This window comes from Rousettus aegyptiacus, unplaced genomic scaffold (assembly GCF_014176215.1).
Source record: "Rousettus aegyptiacus isolate mRouAeg1 unplaced genomic scaffold, mRouAeg1.p scaffold_m13_p_18, whole genome shotgun sequence".
In the NCBI taxonomy this organism is placed as follows: Eukaryota; Metazoa; Chordata; class Mammalia; order Chiroptera; family Pteropodidae; genus Rousettus; species Rousettus aegyptiacus.
The window spans coordinates 18,547,736-18,567,447 of record NW_023416293.1 but is presented as its reverse complement, the minus strand read 5'-3'; the positions used below and the strand labels follow the sequence as shown (position 1 = coordinate 18,567,447).

The 19,712-nt window shown below is 41.4% G+C and overlaps 1 protein-coding gene and 1 pseudogene across 1 annotated transcript in view; both read left to right on the top strand.

The window, feature by feature from the left end:
- Positions 1-12,988: 12,988 nt before the first annotated feature.
- Positions 12,989-13,313, top strand: LOC118613391 (annotated as a pseudogene).
- Positions 13,314-14,707: 1,394 nt separating this feature from the next.
- HEATR1 (HEAT repeat containing 1) overlaps positions 14,708-19,712 on the top strand; it is a 43,604-nt gene continuing 38,599 nt past the window's right edge. Inside the window, exons 1-6 of the mRNA XM_016163391.2 lie at positions 14,708-14,829; positions 15,067-15,239; positions 15,776-15,992; positions 17,797-17,938; positions 18,615-18,716; positions 19,141-19,281. Coding sequence (XP_016018877.2) covers positions 15,098-15,239; positions 15,776-15,992; positions 17,797-17,938; positions 18,615-18,716; positions 19,141-19,281 — 744 coding nt within the window. The 5' untranslated portion in view covers positions 14,708-14,829; positions 15,067-15,097. The remainder of the gene's footprint in view (positions 14,830-15,066; positions 15,240-15,775; positions 15,993-17,796; positions 17,939-18,614; positions 18,717-19,140; positions 19,282-19,712) is intronic.

Sequence of the window (19,712 nt, the reverse complement as noted above, 5' to 3'; positions counted from 1 at the left end):
AGCATCCGAGGCAGAGGGAACAGCCGGGGCGAAGGCCCTGAGGCGGAGCACGTCTCCCGTGTTAGCGACGCCGTGAGCGGCAGAGAGAAGTGTGGCCGGAGCTGAGATGGGAAAGCAGCGAGAAGAGGTCAAAGATATGTTAGGGGCAGGGCTCCTAGGTGCTCAACCTATAACATGTCATAGGGCTTTATACTTTGGGATAGTGATGCTCAGAGGCCAAGTTCACCTGCGCCTCTTGTAGACTAGGAAGGTGGTTGTAACTTGGTAGTTGGGAACAGCTCGCTGCATCCCCAAAGGGAGAGGGAAGAACAGCCGTGGGGTGGGAAGGGCGAGGGGCCACGCTATAGGTCAAGGCGTTTGGCCAGTGGGGGCAGGGAGCGCGGAGCCCACAGAGACAAGACCATTCAGGGAAAGGCCAAGAGTGGGGGGTTCAGCAGAGCCGGGCTGGCTTTGTGGACTGATAAATCAGTGCGGTCACACCGAAGGATCTCACCGGTTCACAGTTCATTGTGCAAGAGCCAGCTTCTCCCCCGTGTCCACCTGCCTGAGCTCATTCTCCGGTAGTTTTAAGTTATCGCTTTTCATATTTCATGAAGATTTTATGATTTTTATAGGCAAGAAAATCAGTCCATCCTAACTACTATGCCAAGGCTAGAAGTGAGAGCTCTTTATTATTCTTTTTCTATTTTATTGTTATTTTTTATTTCAACATGTTGTCTGTCATCTTCAGACATGGGTTAATTCTGACTCGTGCTCCTCTTCTTGGCAAGTAAGACGTGTTTTCCTTTGTTGGCTCAGTGTGGCTGTGGTCTGATGCTGGATTGCCCCGGCTGGAATCTCCCCTCGTGTGGTCAAGGCGGAAGCTGTCTCTCCTGCGGCGGACACCGTGGAGGTGGGCAGGCGAACAGCTCTGCTGGGGATCACAGGCTGGGGCTTTCTGCTCTCAATTCCTTCTTACTTCCCTAGCCCCGGGATCAGTGAAGCCTTGCTGAGCTTTGTATCAGTAAGCGTGGCTGCATAACAATGTTACTGCAACCCTAATCGTTCAAAATAACATGTATTTATTATCTCACATTTTCTATGAGTCAGGACCCCATTCATCTGCTTGGGCATGTCACAAATCTGCAATTAACCTGTCAGTCAGGGCAGTGGGGTCATTTAAAGCCGACATGGGTGAGGACCCCCATCAGGGCTCATGTGGCTGCTGGTGGCATTTGGTCCTGTGTGGGCTGTGGGGTTGAGGGTTTGTTTCTGGTTGTCAGCTGGGGCCACCCTCTGTTCCTCATCCTGTGGATCTCCCCAACAGTCACTTGCTCCTCAAAGCCAGCATGAGAGAGGCTCTTGGTGAAACTCATGTTACAATGTATGCAACGTAATCACACATCGTGTCACCGTTGCCGTATTCTAGTGGCTGGGAGCGAGTCACAGGTCTCATCCACACAAACAGGGGAGCATTAGATGCAGGCGTGACACCAGTACAGAGGGACCGCTTTAAAGTGGGGACCACTCTAGAGTCTGTCCGCCAGAGGTTTCTTCTTGGCATCTTGGGGCCAGGAAGACTAGACACACACGTGCACGCAAAGCCAGCCCACCGTGGGAGGGTGCGCAGACCTCGGCCATGCGTGTTCTGCCAAGGTGCCAGTCCTTTATGGTCTTCATGCAAGACTTTCCTGACGTTCCCTCCTCCACGCCCTTCCCTGGCGCCAGAGATGGCCATACCTCACCCAGAGCAAACGGTCTGCTTCTGCTAGCTGCTGCTACCACTGTCGGTCCAGGCGAGACACGGACGGCGAAGTCGCAACCGAGCCTCGCTTAGGGGGCACACACCCAGAAGCCCCTGCTGTACATCTTCTTTAATAACATGAAATAGTTTCCTGGAAAATATTTAAATAAATTACGATACGCATTATTGGTATCTTCTAATTATGTAGCTATTAACAGAGATTTTAACATGGAAAAATATTCCAGTGTCGGGGAAGCAGTTTAAAAACCGATAAATGTTTCAATCATGATTCTACATGATAGCTACATCAAGCTTTAGAAGTTTTTGCTTATTTTTATTTTAGAGTGTAATCTCTTTGAGATTGAGGCCCATGTTATTTATCTCTATGTTCTTAGCCCCTAGTGTAACTCCCTCGGACATGTTAGCCTCTTAATAAAGAAGCTAACAGTGTATTTGAACAAACACATAGAATTGAGAAATTGTAAAACTAATATCAAGATATTCTGTGGGAGTACGCAAACAGCACTAATTTATATGCATGATTATAAATAAAACCAAGACAACATCTCCCAACCCTGCTTCTACTACAAAACTAGCTCCACTCCCCCTCCCCCACACAGTCAGTATTGCAGGGGGTAAGGGAGGCAGAGGGCAAGGTTGCTGGCAAAGGATGGTTTAAGCAAGTGAAATTCCCAGATAATCTAATATTTCATTTGAATCTATAGTTTCAGCTGTCTTCCCTGACTGTTGAAGAGTATGACCAGGTAGAAAAGTTGATGGGGTTGTCATCACATTTCTGATTCTGGACCATCACCGTGGGAATTAGTAATGAGCTTTCAATTGATTTTGTACTTTAAGATGGAAGAGAGGAAAAAGAAGGAGGCAAGTAAACAGCCCTGAGAATTTACAATGAATAAATAATTCCTTGCTATTTTTTTACTTCACCCAAAATAAACAGGTTTTCCCCAGGAGCGAGTGGGTAAGAATGTTTTTCCAGGAATACTAAATGGCAAGGTATCATCCTATGTTTGTAAGCTGTTTTTTCAGCACTGCACTTTAATGCTTATGTTATTTTTAAGGAGAATGGGGCAAGCGTAATTCGAATCCTGTTTTACAGAAAGAGGCTAAAGAAATTTTACAAGATGATTTGGAAAGTCAGTGGCCCATCAAATAATAGATGTTATGGTTTTGATCGATCTCTGTAAGAGTGTGGCTAAGATCTTTTTTTTTTTTTTTTTAACCTCCTACTCACCAGTTTCTTGATTCCTAAGAAAATAAACAAGGAATAACTAATTAGATGATTGGTCTTTTCTCTTTCCCTCTATGATTTAATATGTTATGACGATGAGTTCAGTTTCCCATTTTCAGTTTACTCTTCTTTTCCCAACAAATGTGTCAGGCCCCAGGAGAATGCTTTTAATGACAGACACTTCTGGTCTCAGCTTAGTAATGCAGTTATCCACCAGCGTCATGATGCTAGCGAGTTCACTGGCGTATTTCATCTCGCTGGCTTTCCCCCTATAATTGTGGCTTCCACCTCAATTCATCTAGTTTCACACAGGTGCCTCATTTTCCTCCATTTACCATCCTAACAAGAAAAAAAAAAAGTGGAGAGGCCGCTCTGTGCCGGACAGGTGCTAAGACCTGGCTTCAGGATGGGGCGAGGAAGGGGAAACCGAGCACAGGTGGCCCTGGCACCTGCTCCTGTCCTGCGTTCTCAGAGTGTTTTCTCTTTCATCGTACAGCACGTTTTTCTCACCTCCTTCCATCAGGTCCCTGCGTGGAAGCCCCTGGATTCGGACATTCTGTATCTGAACTGCGACCTCCTCCCAGGCGAATCGGCAGGCAGCCTGCTTATCTCTGTTCTCTGTCTTGCTTTTTGATTTCCTTTTCTCTCTCTGTCGAAGTCCGTTTTTCTTTGAAAAGACCAAACTTCTATTCAACTTCTCTACCAGCAAGTGTACACACATTGTTAAATATGAGATATGTCACTCTCTTCTAGGACTGCCTCAAGTTGGCTGTTATTCCCGGAAAAAAGAAATTCAGGAAGTATTAGTTTAGTTTATATTGGCTTCCAGATCTTAAAACAAACATTTTTTCCAATGTCAAATGTAAACACTCTTTTGACTAAGTAAGAAAATACAGGAAGTGTAAAGAAGAAAACACATCCGTCTCACCTTCCGGAGTTAATATTCACGTACCTTTTAAGATCTTGTTCTATGCCTATATGATTAAATAAAAAAAATATATGTTTACTGAATAAGGATGATTTGATATATCTTTTTTCTATCTCTTTTTATTTAGCATAGTATTGTGACACTTTCCAACAGAATTTAAATATTTTTAAAGTCTACCCTTGAATTACTTTTAGATGTTCCTCTTCATTTATTGATCGTATTAATATAATCAATAAATTAATACAACCAGTACTTACATAGGCATTCCTAAAGTCTGAAAATTATAACCTCGTATTTTGAATTTTTTAATCACTAAAATCAAACAAAAGTAACGTATGGAAAAAGCTAATATTGCTGTCGATATGGAGGTAAACAAAATGTCACGTATCTGGGTTGATTTGGTGGAGAGCAGTGGTGCTATGCGTCACGAATACCAAAATGCAGCTAAAAATAACAGCAGTAGTTGAGCAAGACGGCAGCAGATGTTCTAAGAACAGAGAAGGAAACGCGATAGCACTTTCCTCCGCCGGCTGCAAACAGACTTGTGTGCGCTGTTGGAAGGTCCAGGTCTTCTGTTCCAGTATGGTTGATATCCGCATTAATTTCAATCCTGTCTTTGTGGACTGGTGGCTAGGGACGTGGCCAGAATTGGTCATATAAGTATAGTAACTCGACACGAATGTTTCTAAAGTGATTTCAACAGCATAGAGAGGAAAAAACCTTAGAGAAGAGTATATTGCTTATCAAGAGGTTCAGAATTTTATTTGCCTTAATAAAAGCAAGAAATCATACGTTTTGCTTACTTTCTTAAGAAATAGAGAGCTTTCTAGACTCATAGGAAGCCGGACATTCGGGTGAAGGTTTCTCAAGGACTTGCTTTAAGTAGAAAAAGCCCCTGAATGGGATGAGAGAACTTAGGCTCTGGTTCTTTCTTTCTAACTGACCATTTGCGTATTTGAACAACTTACTCCAGTCATCTGAGGCTCAGATTTTTCTTCCTTAAGGAAACGACGAAAGTAACATGTTCTCATTATAGAAATAATAAGCAATATCTAAGTATATAAAGTAAAAATGTGCTTTGCCTCACTTCCCAAATCTCCTCTACGGTGTAACCACCGTTATAAATTTGGTGTACGTCAGTACACATTTCCTTCAAAGCATTTAAATATATATTTTATAGTAAAAATGTGATCAAACTCTATATGTTGTCCTATAATTTGCTTTTTTTCCACTTAGCATAGCATGGACATTCTTTCCAGCACCGGCATTACATTTCATGGTGCAGAGATGCCCTCATTTTTAAGAGTTCTTATTACTCTTAAAAATTGTCCCCAATTTTTCACCATCTAAAAATCCTGCGACAAGCACATTGGTACATATGTCCTCATGTACATGATTAGGTTTCTTCAGGACAACATTTAAAAATGGAATTGCCGAGCCAAAAGGTATGTGCATTTTAAATTCCTATAGGTAGCATCAAACCTCCACCCAAAAACGTACTGCTCGGTGTTTCGCCGGTGAGAATGCCCCTCCTCCACGCCTTCCCTGCATCGAATGCCGTGTATCTTTTTATGTTCCGCCGATCTGACCAGTGAAAATGGAATCTTACTGAAACTTTCTTAATCCATAAAACGAAGGGTTGGCCTGAGCGATCACTAGGGACACTGGGTTCTTAAATGCTTCCTTTGGAATTATGTGGAACACGATCGCTTTACCTGAAGACATAAATGTCAGGCATCATAGCGCACTTTCCTGGGTCCTTCCTCACCCCTCTGCATAATGATACTGCACAGTCCTGAGAGTTTCTGCAGAGAGTTCCAGAAGCCGTGGGACATCCAGTTAGAGCTATGGGACCTGCCAATCTCGTCTGAAGTGAAGACAGACAAATGTCGATATTTTCAGCAATTTTTACTAAAAGGAAGATAGTACCAAAACAAACAAACAAACATAAATAAATAAAAAGAACAAAAAGGCTAAAAATACATAATTTTCGTTTCAATACTGCATGTTATAAAGCAAGGATAAGAGCTCAGTATTTAGAATCTGGGATTTGACAGGACTCACTATTGACAATTCCGATAATTCTAAATTTCGGATGGGTAGGTATTATGCTAATGCTAAGGAAACTTTGTTGGCCCCAGTGGGGGAGGGCGGCGAGGGGGGGGGGAGGGGGAGGCGCGGGTGACAGATTGCCACCGAGCGGTGGAGTCCCCGGCTGGGGGGCGGGGAGGTCCGTCTGAGTCTGATCGCCTGGGGGAGGTCCGTCTGATCCATGCGCCTGCCGCTCAGGCCTCAGCACTTGGAAGCCGTCCCTTAGATTTCAGGCCCTAGTGAGCTCTGCCCCAGCTGACTCCCCTGAGCTGTCGTTTGATGCCTTCCTTCCGGTCGCTCTTTCTAGTTCGTAAAATTCATGTGTACTTTTAAAACCTTTAGCTTTTAAACTCTCAATCGATTTACACTATAATAATGTCTAAATGGCATCTGTACAGAAATGTATTAAAATGTTTACATCACCCCAGGATGGAGCTACTGCTGTCACCTCCGACGGGTCTCCGCAGCCAGCCTTGCCCCTTTGACCTGACCCTCGTTCCTGGCCAGAGTCGCCGCCTACGACTTCTCTCTTTTACAGGTTCGGCGTAGATCTGGCCTCAGTCTCCAGCTGCCACCGCCTGCCTCGCCTGCTCCTTCTCGCATGCCCCATGTTCCGGTCACATGGGACTGCCGGGTCCCCCTCCTTGCCTTCTCACCGGCCGACCCCCCTGCCCGGAATAACTTGTCCCCCAGCATGTCATCACCTTGTTTGTTTCTTTTCAGACTTTTAAGACACATCACCTTTTCTGGGAAGATAAACTCCCTAGGGGAAGCTGACCCCTTGGGCCCTCAATCTCTGGCCTCTGCCCAGAGAAGCGGAATGGCAGAGGTGATTTTAAAAGGCTGCTTTCTGCTAGACTCTGTTAATGCTTCTTTTTGGCTAAATACAGGCCCTGTGAACCAGTCATTTTCTCATCACTTAGCAAAGTGCCAGGCATACCATAGAGACGTAATGTTCATCGAATTGACATGAATCGTGCCAGATCCGATATTGGAAACTCATTTTATTAGTGATCTTCACATAAGTTCCAAAAAACACTGTCAACTACGCTACACTTGCAAATTATGCAGACTGCTACCAAATCACAATGGGGGCACAGCGACCCCAAACGCCTTACTCTTGGAAGAAGGAGGTATGAGAAGGATGTCATTCTGTGATTTTCATAGTCTTTGATGTGCCTCTTGTACAACAGCCTTGGCTTCCTAAAGGTTCTGAGGTCTTTCGCCCTGTGAAAGCGCAGTCAGTGGAAACACGAAGACGTGTGTGGCGTCCACCTGATCAGTGTTTTAAGAGTCTGCCATCCTCCTCCCAACCTCAAAGTGTTCACGGAATCTGGACCTGACCAATTCTGGAGCTGTTAAAGCAATGGATTCCCCTTCACCTTTCTGATAGTGCAAAGGAATAACTACCTCGTGTATAAACGTATCACCGTTGAATCTAAGGCCTTCGGTTCTTTAATGTCTGCAATTACACTTATAGCTTAAAATTTTTATAAGGACTTCTACAGAAAGGGCCTCTGAGATACCTAATGAAAACTGTCATAATGTCTTTACAAGTGTATTAAACAGAGTGAAGTCATCCCATTCTATACAATGCATCTTATGTTCTATACTGTATCCACTTCTCCTTCTTTTAAGGAAATCTGACCCCCAGAACGGAACATCTTTTTCAAAGTACGCCCTTTGTTCCAGGCTAAAGAAAAGCATTTAAAATAGCATAGCCTGAAATGTGCATTCCTATTCAAATAATTGTTGATATATTGTCTCTAATAAACTGTATGGAGTTATTTATGGAGAAAAATGTTGACTGTATTTCTTCAGGTTTAAATATTAGTGGCTAATTTTAAATGAAAAATGACACCGTGTAAAAACGGTTGGTATGCATAGATAAATTAAAAAAAGAGCTTTGTTTTTGTTTAAAACTATCAAGCCATAGTTTTTAAAAATTTAAAAATGCTTAAATATTTAAAAATACTTCTGTTTACTGTGTTTAGTTTAATTACATATAACTATATTTGTAAAATCCACCCTCCCACACAGCAATGCGGTCGCAGTCCGTTTAGGGCTATGGAATGTTGGCTCGCTACAGGCTTCCCCAAATGAGTTAGTAAGTTAATGGGTATGAACATATTTTGAGTTCCTGGTGCATATTTCCAAATTGCTTCTGAAAAGGTGACACCACTTTATGTTATCACTGGTAATGCATGAAAATATGAATTAAAATCTGCTTTTTCCAGGAATACTACTATTTTTTTTAAAAAAAATTTGCTAACTTAGTAGGTACAAGGTACATTATTCGAATCTACATTTGTTTGCTTTCTAACAGAGGTGAACATTTTCCCATAAATGTAATAGTCGGATTTTGTGTGTGCATGAATCATTTGGTTGTTTTTTGGCTGTATCTTTTGACATCTAGCTCAGTGTTTTTCTCATTATTATTGAGATATGTATTGTATACATACATATATAATTTTCTTCTTTCCTCTTATCCATTTTTTCACTGTTGTCTTTAAAGTTTCTTTAGTTTGTTTACACCTGAAAGGCCAGGAGATTCTCTGGGACGGTAAATTGGGGCAGCCGAGGGCCTCACCTCGTGTGTTTTAGGTCTCTCTGGGATCACTGGTAACTTAGTTGCCTGATGTGCAGCATCTTGAAAACTGTCCTTTCATGTAATTTTTCCATGTTTTGGATGTTTCCAGTGGCAGTGCAAATACGGTCCCTGTGACTCCATTCTGTTCAGAACCATAATTTCTGTAGGTTTTCTGGGACTCATTCTTGTGTATGGATTGAAGCGAATATCCCTTCTGATTCTTTTTACTGCACCCAAATTACTTACTCCAACATCGACTACCAAGTATTTGTCTTGCTGCTTGTTGTTGGTGTTTACCCTGTGTTATGTCAAATACCCCCTTACACTAGGGTCTATATCCGGATTAGCTCTTTGGAAAAGGGGCTCTCTTTGTCTGTTTTTGCCTGAGAGCATCTTCCCTCGCTTGCAGCTGCTTTGTCATATACTTTTAATATCGGATAGTGCTAATCTCCCCTATTACATATTTTCCATTGTGTCCCTCTGAGAATTTTTAAAATGTATTGTTATATTTATTCTTTGATATCCATTTAAGAAACATTTTGTCAAATTTAAAGGACTATTCTTGGATTTTTCTTAAGACTGAATTAAATATGTAAATTAATCTGGGGGTGGCACTTAGACATTTTATGTATTTTTCTTCCTATCCAGGAGCATAATATAGGTATCAATCTTCTCCACATATTCGAACCTTTCATTTTAATTTTCCATAAGGTTTTTTTTAGTTCACTCACAAATAGCTTATAAATTTAAGTTTTCTCTCAAGTACTTTGTGTGTGTGTTTTGCTAGTGGAAATTGGCCTTTCACTTTTCAGTTTGTTTTCCTACAATTACGGATAAAATATTAGTGATGCAACAGGTATGTATGTGTGTCTCTGTGTGTATACACTCGCATCTGTCTAGCTCCTTACATTCTATACTGTGTCCAGTTCCTTTTAAAACTGAATTCTCGGCTTCTCTAGTTATATAATGATGTCACTATAAAATAATGGTATTTTTGTCTTGTTATTTACAATACTTTAATAACCCACATAAAAGCAGACTGGCTTACTGGGTCTTGAAAGTAACTGTAGTATACAGTTATAAGAAATACTAGTCTGGCTCCCAAATAGAACTGAAAATAAATTGAAATCTTCATACAAGTCTGTTAAGAATAACACAGGGAGAATCCAAATGTCACGCAAAGCAAAAATTTTATTGTTTCTCTCTACCTACTGCCTATCTGTCTAATATTACACAGAGGGAGTTGCTTTTCTCTTTGACTGTCTCCCTCTCTACCCCAAGTTCTTCAGTTCCTGCTCGCAGAGAGTTGAGTCCTGTGCTCCCCTCCCCATTACATTTTATTGGTTTCATCTTGCCGGCGTTCCCAGTTCCTTATTTCGCCATTACCCTCATCAATACAACAACATCCAGGGGCAGGTGCGCAGTGGAAGTGAATGAGGTGAGGGGGGAGGGACTCGGGCTGCCCACACCTCCAAGTTAGTGCTGAAAAAACAGACGGCTTCAAACGAACTTCATTAGCGAAGAAAATCTAAACATTTTTAAGTCCTGCAGTTATCCAAATAATGCTTAAGAGCATTATTTATTACATTTTATAATATATGGAAGAGTTAATGAACCACTTTTTGTATGATTGTACACAATTTTCAAATTTTGTAAGTTTGAAAATTTCTGGTCCACCTGAGGCGCCCAGGGATGCTGCCAGATGCACTGGAGACTGGGAAGCTGCTTTGGTGCCATCTGCTGGTCCCTGCAGGTAGAGCAGGCACTGGCTCTGTAGATTTCCAAATCCTTTTTCTAAACTCCCAGCTCCCCGCTAGTGCATTTCAAAATAATCAGAAAGATCATTGTAATTTTCGGTGATAAGACTACAAGTCACAAAATTCATAAGAATTTAAGTGACTTTTTTGGGGGACACAATATGGAAAACAGCTACTTAATTTTTCAGTCACCGAATTTAGTCGTGTATTTGCAGGCACTACTAAAATGGAGATTTCACATGCTGAATTTACATTGCTAGTTATATGCGTCTTACTTCATTTCTCATCAATAGATATGTTTTAAGAAGACAGTATGCCATCCATTGTGTTATATGATGCAAATAATCTACTACAAATAAAATTCTGAAGTTTCAGAACAGTTTACTTTTATTATAGTTAGAAAATTCTCAATTATCCCTGTAACAATGAAACTTTCATTCATTTGCATTCTTATACACATTTCTTGAACAAGAAAAAGATACAGATACAGCTTATGCACATTTACATTCATTTTTCACTTGTTCAGCCAATAAATATATTGTCAACCACGTCCCAGGCACTTTGTAACAGGATTCAGCAGTGAGCAGGAGAAAGTTCTGTCTGGAACACCACCCTTGGATCAGGGAAAGGCCTGCACCCTGCATATCAAATATATATAAAAAATAAATTTATTAAAAAGAGCAGGAGGCTATCTCTCTACACCTGTCATTTAGCACTGCTGTCGCATAACCTGTAACCCCGAACGTCCCCCATCTGATTTACGCATTTAAGCTTCAGGGAAGCAGGCCTCTTGTCCCGTCTGCACATAGGACAACCCTGTCGGAATGCTCTGGCCCCTGCTGCAGAGCACAGTGGGGCTTTGAAGCGGAAGTGCTTAGGGAGGAGAAAAGAAACTGATGAACTTGACGTGTTCTTCTTTCAGACTGCATGAAAATAACAGATTTTTGCAGAATGAAGTATTGTTTCTAAGTAGTTCCAATCATGTAATTTCTTGTCTCCAATTTATGGTTCCGGGTGTACTCATGAGTTAGTACAGTGTTCTCTACAACTGGTTGTGGTTGCTGAGGATCATTTAACAATGTCAAACAATTCACATGACCCTTATTTGTAATTGGGCAGACAAAGATAGAACATGAATGGTGATGCAATTCTTTACACTGGCAACATGATGAATATTGAATGGTAAACTTGTGAATAATTTCTTTTTTATAAAAATATTTAGAAGGTAATATGTACCAAATTTTTTAAACTTTAGCTTTAATTTTGTTTAAAATTTTGTTAATTATAATCAGTATTTTGTTTCCTAAGAAGATAAATCATTTGAAAACATTGAAAACAAGTGAGAAATAAATATAATGTATTGAATTTTTACTTATTTATATTTTTATGAAAATATTTTCAAACTTTCTATACTTTGAATATAATTAAATTTTATTTTCAAATCTTTTTGATATTTTTTATGAATAGAACACAATTTGTGAAAACCTGGATTAAGCAACATAATTGGTGTTTTTGCTGACAGGAAGGCAAATTTTTATGGGCTAAATATATGGGAAATGTATCAGCTATATATGTCTTTGTTATTCAATCAAAATCATCAGCCAGTCAGTACTGCACCCAGACAGGTATGGTAATAATTAAGTGCTGTCACCTCTCACATTTTGCAGTCTTTCATCCACATAAAAACATTTTTTCCTTTGTCATTATAAATGTTTTTGTGTCAAAGTTGGAGGTTATAACATTTCCTAGTTGACAGTGCATTGGCTTGATTTATAACTTTTAAACGTTTAGTCTGACAGTAGATGAGTTTCCGTTTGTACTCCTGCCCAGGTCCACAAATCTTGGGGCAGGTTTCACGCCAGCCTACATGCAGACAGTAGTCCAGTGAAGGCGTACAAGCACTAAATAGGTAAGCGAACAAATCAGATCATTTCAGGTCATGATAAGTCTGTGAAGAAAATATGAGCTTGGTATATCTGATGGGCAGAAAGGTGCCTGTGGTGACTGGAGTAGAGTTAAGGTCGAGATCAGCCCTGTCTCAAGAAGGTCTTGACCTTCGTTTCCTCCAGACTTCTCATTCAGGTCTCAGCTTTGACGTTCCCTCTTCAGAGAATTGGTCCCCATCCACTCAAACTAGCGATGCCCTCCCTCCATTGCCCCCATCATATGGCTGAGTTATCGTCACCACAGCACTTATCACATTACCTGGTGGTCTTCTGGTTTGTTTGCATACTGCCTGTCTCTTCCTGGTGGGATGTAAATATTTCAAGAGTAGAGGCCTCAGCTTCTGCGTTTACCACCACCTGCCTGGCCTGGCATAAGGCACGCATGGACTGAATCAAAGCACTTGTACTCTAGATTAAAAGGGGTGGGGTGAGGGAGGGAGAATATCCTCTAAAGAATAATTCATTCATTTGAATCACTCTTACATATTTGCTTTTTGTGGGGGAAGAATCCTTGCCATGAATAGTAATGGAAATGAGGAGTAGAATTCATCATTCTACTACTTAAAATGCCCAATCAGATGAAAGAATGTATGACTAAAACACGATCTGTGAAACAGTGTTTATCCTTTCATCAAGAAATATGTATCAGTTATAGTGAAAATTATGCTCTTGGTTGGGGGCCATCCTGCACCTAAGGCAGAAAGATGGCGGCCACAAAGAAGACAAAAAAGTCTCTGGAGTTGATCAACTCTAAGCTCCAACTTGTTCTGAAAAGTCAAAGTGTGTGCTGGAGTACAAGCAGACTCTAAAATGATCAGAGAAGGCAAAGCAAAACTGGTCATCCCTGCCCACCACAGCTTGGCCGTGAGGAAATCTGAGATAGTGTGCTACGCCCTGTTGGCCAAGACTGGTGTCCCTCACTACAGGGGCCATGATATTGAACGGGACACACGTGTGGAAAATGTTATCATTGACCCAGGTGATTTCGATATCATTAGAAGCATGCCAGAACAGACTGGTGAAAAGTAAATTATGCAATTTTTTTTTCTTTAATAAAACTGGCCAGAGCTTGTTTAAAAAAGAATAATAGAATAAAATTAGGGGATTAATGAAAGTAGAAAAAGCCATGCAAATCGTTTTTAGATAGAATTACAGAGCCAGATCTGATCTATAACTGATATTTTAAATGCAAACAACTGAGAGAGTGAGTTTGCTCTGGTCCTCCACTGAATTATCAAACCGGAAGATAGGCATGAAATCACAAAAACTGAGAGGGCAATAATCAGAAAACAATCACAGATATATCCAAAGAATTCTTTTAAAATGGAGAAATGATATAATTCAAGATCAGGGTGTGTGTTTTTAAACCCAAGCTATAAAAAATAGTTCTATTTATGAATATCTGACTTGCTTTCTTCTAGTTCGGAAACGAGTTTTCTAGTTCACTTCCAAAGTGAAATTCCACATGGCACCGTATTCCATTGGAACTGACATACGAAGGGTGGAACCGAATACCTCGGGAAACTTTTTTATTTTCATTTCGATAAGGCTTTTGAAAAAATATTGAACAATTTTTAAGTGAAAAGGTAAATATGTCTTGTGGAATAAAATAGGCCTGGATTTCATTTCTTACTACTTTCATTTCTCCCCAAGCTGATCGCTTCTGTGAGGTAAAATTCCTGTGACACATTAGGACAAAGACATTCCTTCGGGGCATCTGTTTGTAAGGATGAAATAGGTACCACCAGAACTCTGAAAATCATGTTATTCTCTGCAAGGCACATGAAAAAGAGATGAGGAACGACCTGTATTAATAACTGGCGATTACTTGCGTTGTTTTAACCGCACACCACACCTGGCTTGGGGAACGGACAGGGCATACCCACGAGGGACCCTTTTCGGCAGCATTAACGCGCAGCGACGCCAGGAGGCTCGGTGGCGCGGGCGGCGTGGGGGTTAGCGCGGGGGGTGCGGAAGCAGCTCGGGGGCCACGAAAACTTCCTATGTCGCTGCTGGGAGGCAGTTATACCCACATAGTGATTTGTTAAAACCCATCGAACTGTGAAACTGAAGTGAGTTTTTAGATATCTCAAGGTTAATTTTGGAAAAAAAAAAAAAAAGCCCTCAGTGGTGGCCTCCGGGACTGCGTAGCGGTGCCAGGCCGGCCCGCGGCTCCGGGCGGCGGCACCAGGAGCTGCACGGTGCCTCAGCTCGCGGCGCCAGGTTAAATGATTGACTCCGGCTACGAATCCGGACGGCTCCCGAAGGGGCACGCAGATCCCGGAACCTTCGCACGCGGACAGGGCGCAGACGGCGATGCCCAGCGAGGGACACATCCGGACCCGAAGCCGGAAGTCCGCTGGAGGGAGGCGGAGTCATCGCGTCGCATTTACAGTAAGCTTGGGCTTCTTCTCTCGCCGTAGGACCTGAAACCGGAAGCTAGCGCCGGCGTGCTGTGCGTTTCCGGGCGGGGGCCGGGCTGGAGCCCATGTGGGAGCTGCTGTGAGGAGTTTGGGTTCCTCGTCCTGCCGAAGTCGAGCTCTCGGTGGGTAGGAGCTGTGGGTCGGGTGGTGACCAGGGCAGGGGAAGGCGTCCGCGCGTTTCCTGGTCCGCGGAGCCGGGCCGAGTGAGCGTTGGCGCGGGCGCGGGACAGCCGGTTCTCTGTATGCGACGGCGCTGCGTGCGGGGTGAAGCTGCTTGTACGTGAGGCATTTGCTGCTTGCAGTTAAGCGAGAGGTGACTTAAGTTTCGTAGAGAATTCTCACGAGGATATGTTTCTCAGCCCGGGCTTCAGAAATCCGCTAGCGTGAAAGATGACGTCCTTAGCACAGCAGCTCCAGCGACTCGCCCTCCCTCAGAGTGACCCCAGTCTCTTATCTAGAGATGAAGTTGCCTCTTTGTTGTTTGACCCCAAGGAAGCGGCCACCATCGACAGGGACACCGCTTTTGCCATTGGTGAGCTACCCTTTAACTCACAAAGCTCTTTGAATTGTTTCTCTGGATGTTGCAGTGTTTTCTTGTTTTCGGATCTGCCCTCTTGCTTAGCAGTTTCTAACTTGTTAAGTTGTTAAGGGAAAGAGAATGACAGCCATGTGCTAGATGCTTACATCTGTACACGTATTGGTATCCGAATTTCTCGGATGAAAAAACAGGGTGAGAGAGGTCATCTAATGCATAGAGAGGGAGACCAGCCACAGGGGGCTGGAGGCTGTGGCTGAGGGGGAGGAGCAGTCTTCCCAGAGGACTGGCCTAGTTATTGTAGAGGACATTAAAAAAAGAAAAAAGAAAAAAAGAAAGATCCTTGCCAGGCAATACTTTTTATTCTCCTAGTTGGTGTAATACAACTTATTTAGTGAAAAACTAGAAATCTGAGTTGTGACTGTACACGTGCTCAAAAAAATCAGAGATTTTTATAGGTAAGTAAAACTGTAAAAGAGGATTGAGATGAATTTGCTTGCACATAATTGTTAAATAAACCGGCCTTTCCCTAGGATGCACTGGCCTGGAAGAGCTGCTTGGAATTGATCCCTCCTTCGAGCGGTTCGAAGCTCCGTTGTTCAGCCAGCTGGCAAAAACCTTGGAGCGCAGCGTTCAGACCAAAGCAGTGAACAAACAGCTGGATGAAAACATTTCATTATTCCTCATTCACTTGTCCCCTTACTTCCTGCTGAAGCCAGCACAGAAATGTCTGGAGTGGTTGATCCACAGGTATCAAACGGGATTACAGAAATAATTATGGGCTAACAATTTTGATCTTTTAAAAAATTAAGTAATGACAGCATTTATCAATTTAAAGTTGAAAAACTTTTCAAGTTAGCATGATGTCTGGAGATGAGGTGAGGCAAACGTGATGCGGGTGAGCTGAGTGCCCTCCTGTTGTTAAACTCATTTTTGTTGATCCTGAAAAGTAGAACTACTGAAGATCTCGAGGTCGAACCTCGTTAGCTCTAAGGAGCACATGTCACTTTGTCATTATAAATTGTTACTGCATATTTGGTGCAAAGGGCATAACTAAACTTCTTTCTTGCCAAAATAACAAAATCGGTGGTTTGGGAAGAGGGTGCTATTATCCTCTAAAATACCTTAATTTAGAAAAACCACGTAGCTAATGTGTGTTGAACACTTATCCACTGAACCCATGGTAAGCACTTTGTGTGCATTATCTCAGCACTCACAACATTCCTATGGGAGGGACTTGTTTTATAACAGAAAATGGAGGCTTAGAGGGGTTAAGTTGCCTAAGTCTCTGAGACACAAGTTTGTTTCCAGAGTCTGATCTTTTATCCACTGGGAATTGTCTCAGTTCATTCAGTTTATTTTCTCACTTGTTAGTGTCAATCACAGCTTAAAAAATTACATTTTTGTTTATTCTTAAAAATCAAATTTTGTTTATTATATATGTTTTAAGAGTAGAAAAAGTTCCATTTTATTTGAGGCATGGTGGTAAAGTGACTTTGCTTCAGGAAGCAAGGGAGTTATTGAGAAAACAATTTGGGGTCTTCTGATTATCAGCACATTAGATTCATCAGAACAAAAAAAAAAAAAAAGCAAGTCCGCAACGTTTTCCTCTGTCTTCTAGCATTTAATTTCCCTAAATCAATTAATATGGGAGCACTTTTGTATTTAGTTCTGCATTTACTTATTTATGTAACATTAAGTTTAATACAAGGATGAGTAGGTTCCCCTTGGTTACTGTTTTAACATAAATGCTACGCTAACGGTATCTGCAGAATGGAGGACACTTACTGCTGCCTGAAGCATTGAAAGCTTCCTGGAGAAGGTAACATCTCAGCTAGTACTAAAGTCGGATGTGAAACTAGCAAAAGGCAGAGTGGTGTGTGACTTTAAGAAAGATACATGTGAAGGATGGGAGAGTGGACAGACATGAGAGGAATCACTTGGCTGGGAGAATTAGGAAAAGCATCTTGAAAAGCATTTGAGCTAGAACTGGAAGGCTAGAACGGATTTAATGTATCTTGACAGAATTAATATTGAGGTGTAGGGACGAATACAAACTTTTGTGAAGTTCGTGGACAAGTTATGTAGGGTTGTAATTTGATAATTTTTTTTAATTCAAAGAAAGTAGTGTGGTTTCTTTTTAATTAGCTTTTTGGTTTTAGAATTAGGGAAGCTGAGAAGGCCATGGCAAGGGAACTTCAGGCTCGGAGAGAAGCTGAGCATTGCTGCCCAGTTGACTGATTGCGTCTTTGTTGGTTTGACTGCAGTGATCCCACACTTATTAATAATAGGTTAAAAAAAGGTGAAAGTAAATGAGATATAAATTTCAATATTAAATATTACCATATAAGAATTAGTAGCACTCTGCTGAGGAGTACTTTCAAAGAAAGTACAGGGCTTGTGTTTAACTGCTTTGTATCTTGCTTATAGTTATGTGGTTGGTTTTACTCTTATTCATTCCAAGTAGTTTCAGCTCTTTGATAACATGATTTGGACATGTAAACTATGTACCTGTAAATTTTGTGTCTGTTTGAATTGTTCGGTTTTTCCTCAGGTTCCACATCCACCTTTATAATCCAGATAGTCTCATTGCTTGTGTCCTGCCATACCACGAGACAAGAATATTTGTGCGGGTTATACAGCTTCTGAAAATTAATAATTCAAAGCACAAGTGGTTCTGGTTATCGCCAGTTAAGGTATTGTTGAATGACACATTATCTATAATTATTACAGATCCTATGATTAAGGGATATACTTTGGAAAAAAGTTGGTAGTGCTGCAGGTATCGCCCCCATCATTTTTATTTCCTGACTTCCAGTTGAAAGTGTTATAACAACAGCCGGCTGTCGTTCAGCACCCGGTGTCAGGCGGGCAGTTTACATGCGTTATCTTGGGTCCTCACAAAACTCCCTTTTTACAGATGAGGACAGGCTTAGAGAATTAATTTACTTCCCAGAGCTTATGTCTGTCTACTGTTCCATACTGTCTGGTGTTTTAAGTTTTGGAACTGAAGAGCTTTTAAAAAGTCGGAAATGAAGAGAAGCAGGAAGTACTTAAATCTAACCAGTAGAGTTGCTAAGAATCTAGAGGATCCAGGTTGAGATAAATATGTCAAAATGCAACTCAACTCATAATAGATAAGTAATCATTTTTTATTGAGTACCTCTACCCTCATTGCTGACCTTTTCTTGAATTTCTGAAGTTTGCACAACTTTAGGTGTTACTCTCCTCTCTGCCACTAGTTATAAGGAGAGACTGTGTTTTGGGTTTGTGAACCATGCAGCAATATAGAGCTTGTAACTATGGTAGTTACTTTAAAAATAATGATCGGCGATAACTGTCCTTAGTAATAGTTGGTTCTGTCTGTAACAGCAATCAGGAGTGCCCTTAGCTAAAGGAACTTTGGTTACCCACTGCTACAGAGACCTCGGTTTCATGGATTTCATTTGTAGTCTGGTAACGAAGTCTGTGAAGGTGAGTAGTATACTGTTTCATGACTGTATAATTCCATTAAAAGCTGGCTAGCTCTAAGTGCAGAAAACGTGGCGAGGCCTCCCAAGGAACACTGGTACTTTTGCAAAATGACCTGCTATTCAGGGCTGAGCCGTGGGATCAGTCTTTCATCACCAAAGATGCTTTTCTACAAAAATGAATTATTCCTTGCCAAATTCTACTTATAGTGACTGTTTAAACTGTTTAATGACACGATCAGAAAATGTTAGGAAGATTGTTCATCCTTGTCATATTTAATTGATTCACTGAATTTGTGTATTTTCTGTTGCATATGGTAAAAATGAAAATGTCAGCCTTAAGTGGTCGAGAGCTGTAAATATTGTTACACTTCTGTCGGATTGGCCTTTCACTCTTAAATACGTCTCGTGTGTGTCGTCCGTTCCAGGTTTTTGCCGAGTACCCAGGGAGTTCTGCTCAGTTGAGGGTGCTCTTAACTTTTTATGCTTCTACCATCGTGTCTGCTCTGGTGACCGCCGAGGACATATCAGACAACATAGTTGCCAAGCTGTTTCCATATATCCAGAAGGTCGGCCCTGCTCCACTGTGAAGATTATTTTGTGCTTGAAGGAATGTTCTTGCTTTTAAAAACTTAACTTAGACGTAAATGTTCTAAAATTGGTGTTTTATTTCAGATGGTTGATGAGATTTAGGTAAAAAGTATGACTTCTTTTGTTTTAAAAACATGCCACAGTAGCATCTTAATTAGGGCTCCTTAAAGAGTAAATGTTGGCTATTTGGCCCTGCCGCTGTCTCCCAGATATATATCAGTGTGTGTATTTATGTCTACGCATATATATACACATATATGTGTGTGTATATATATATTAATAGCTAGGTATCTATGTATAGATAGATTTTTTTGTTTTTGGCTTAAGACAACAGAAATTCTCTCTCAGTTCTAGAGGTTAGAAATCAGAAATCAAGGTGTGGACAAGGCCGGTTCCTCCTGGGGTCTCC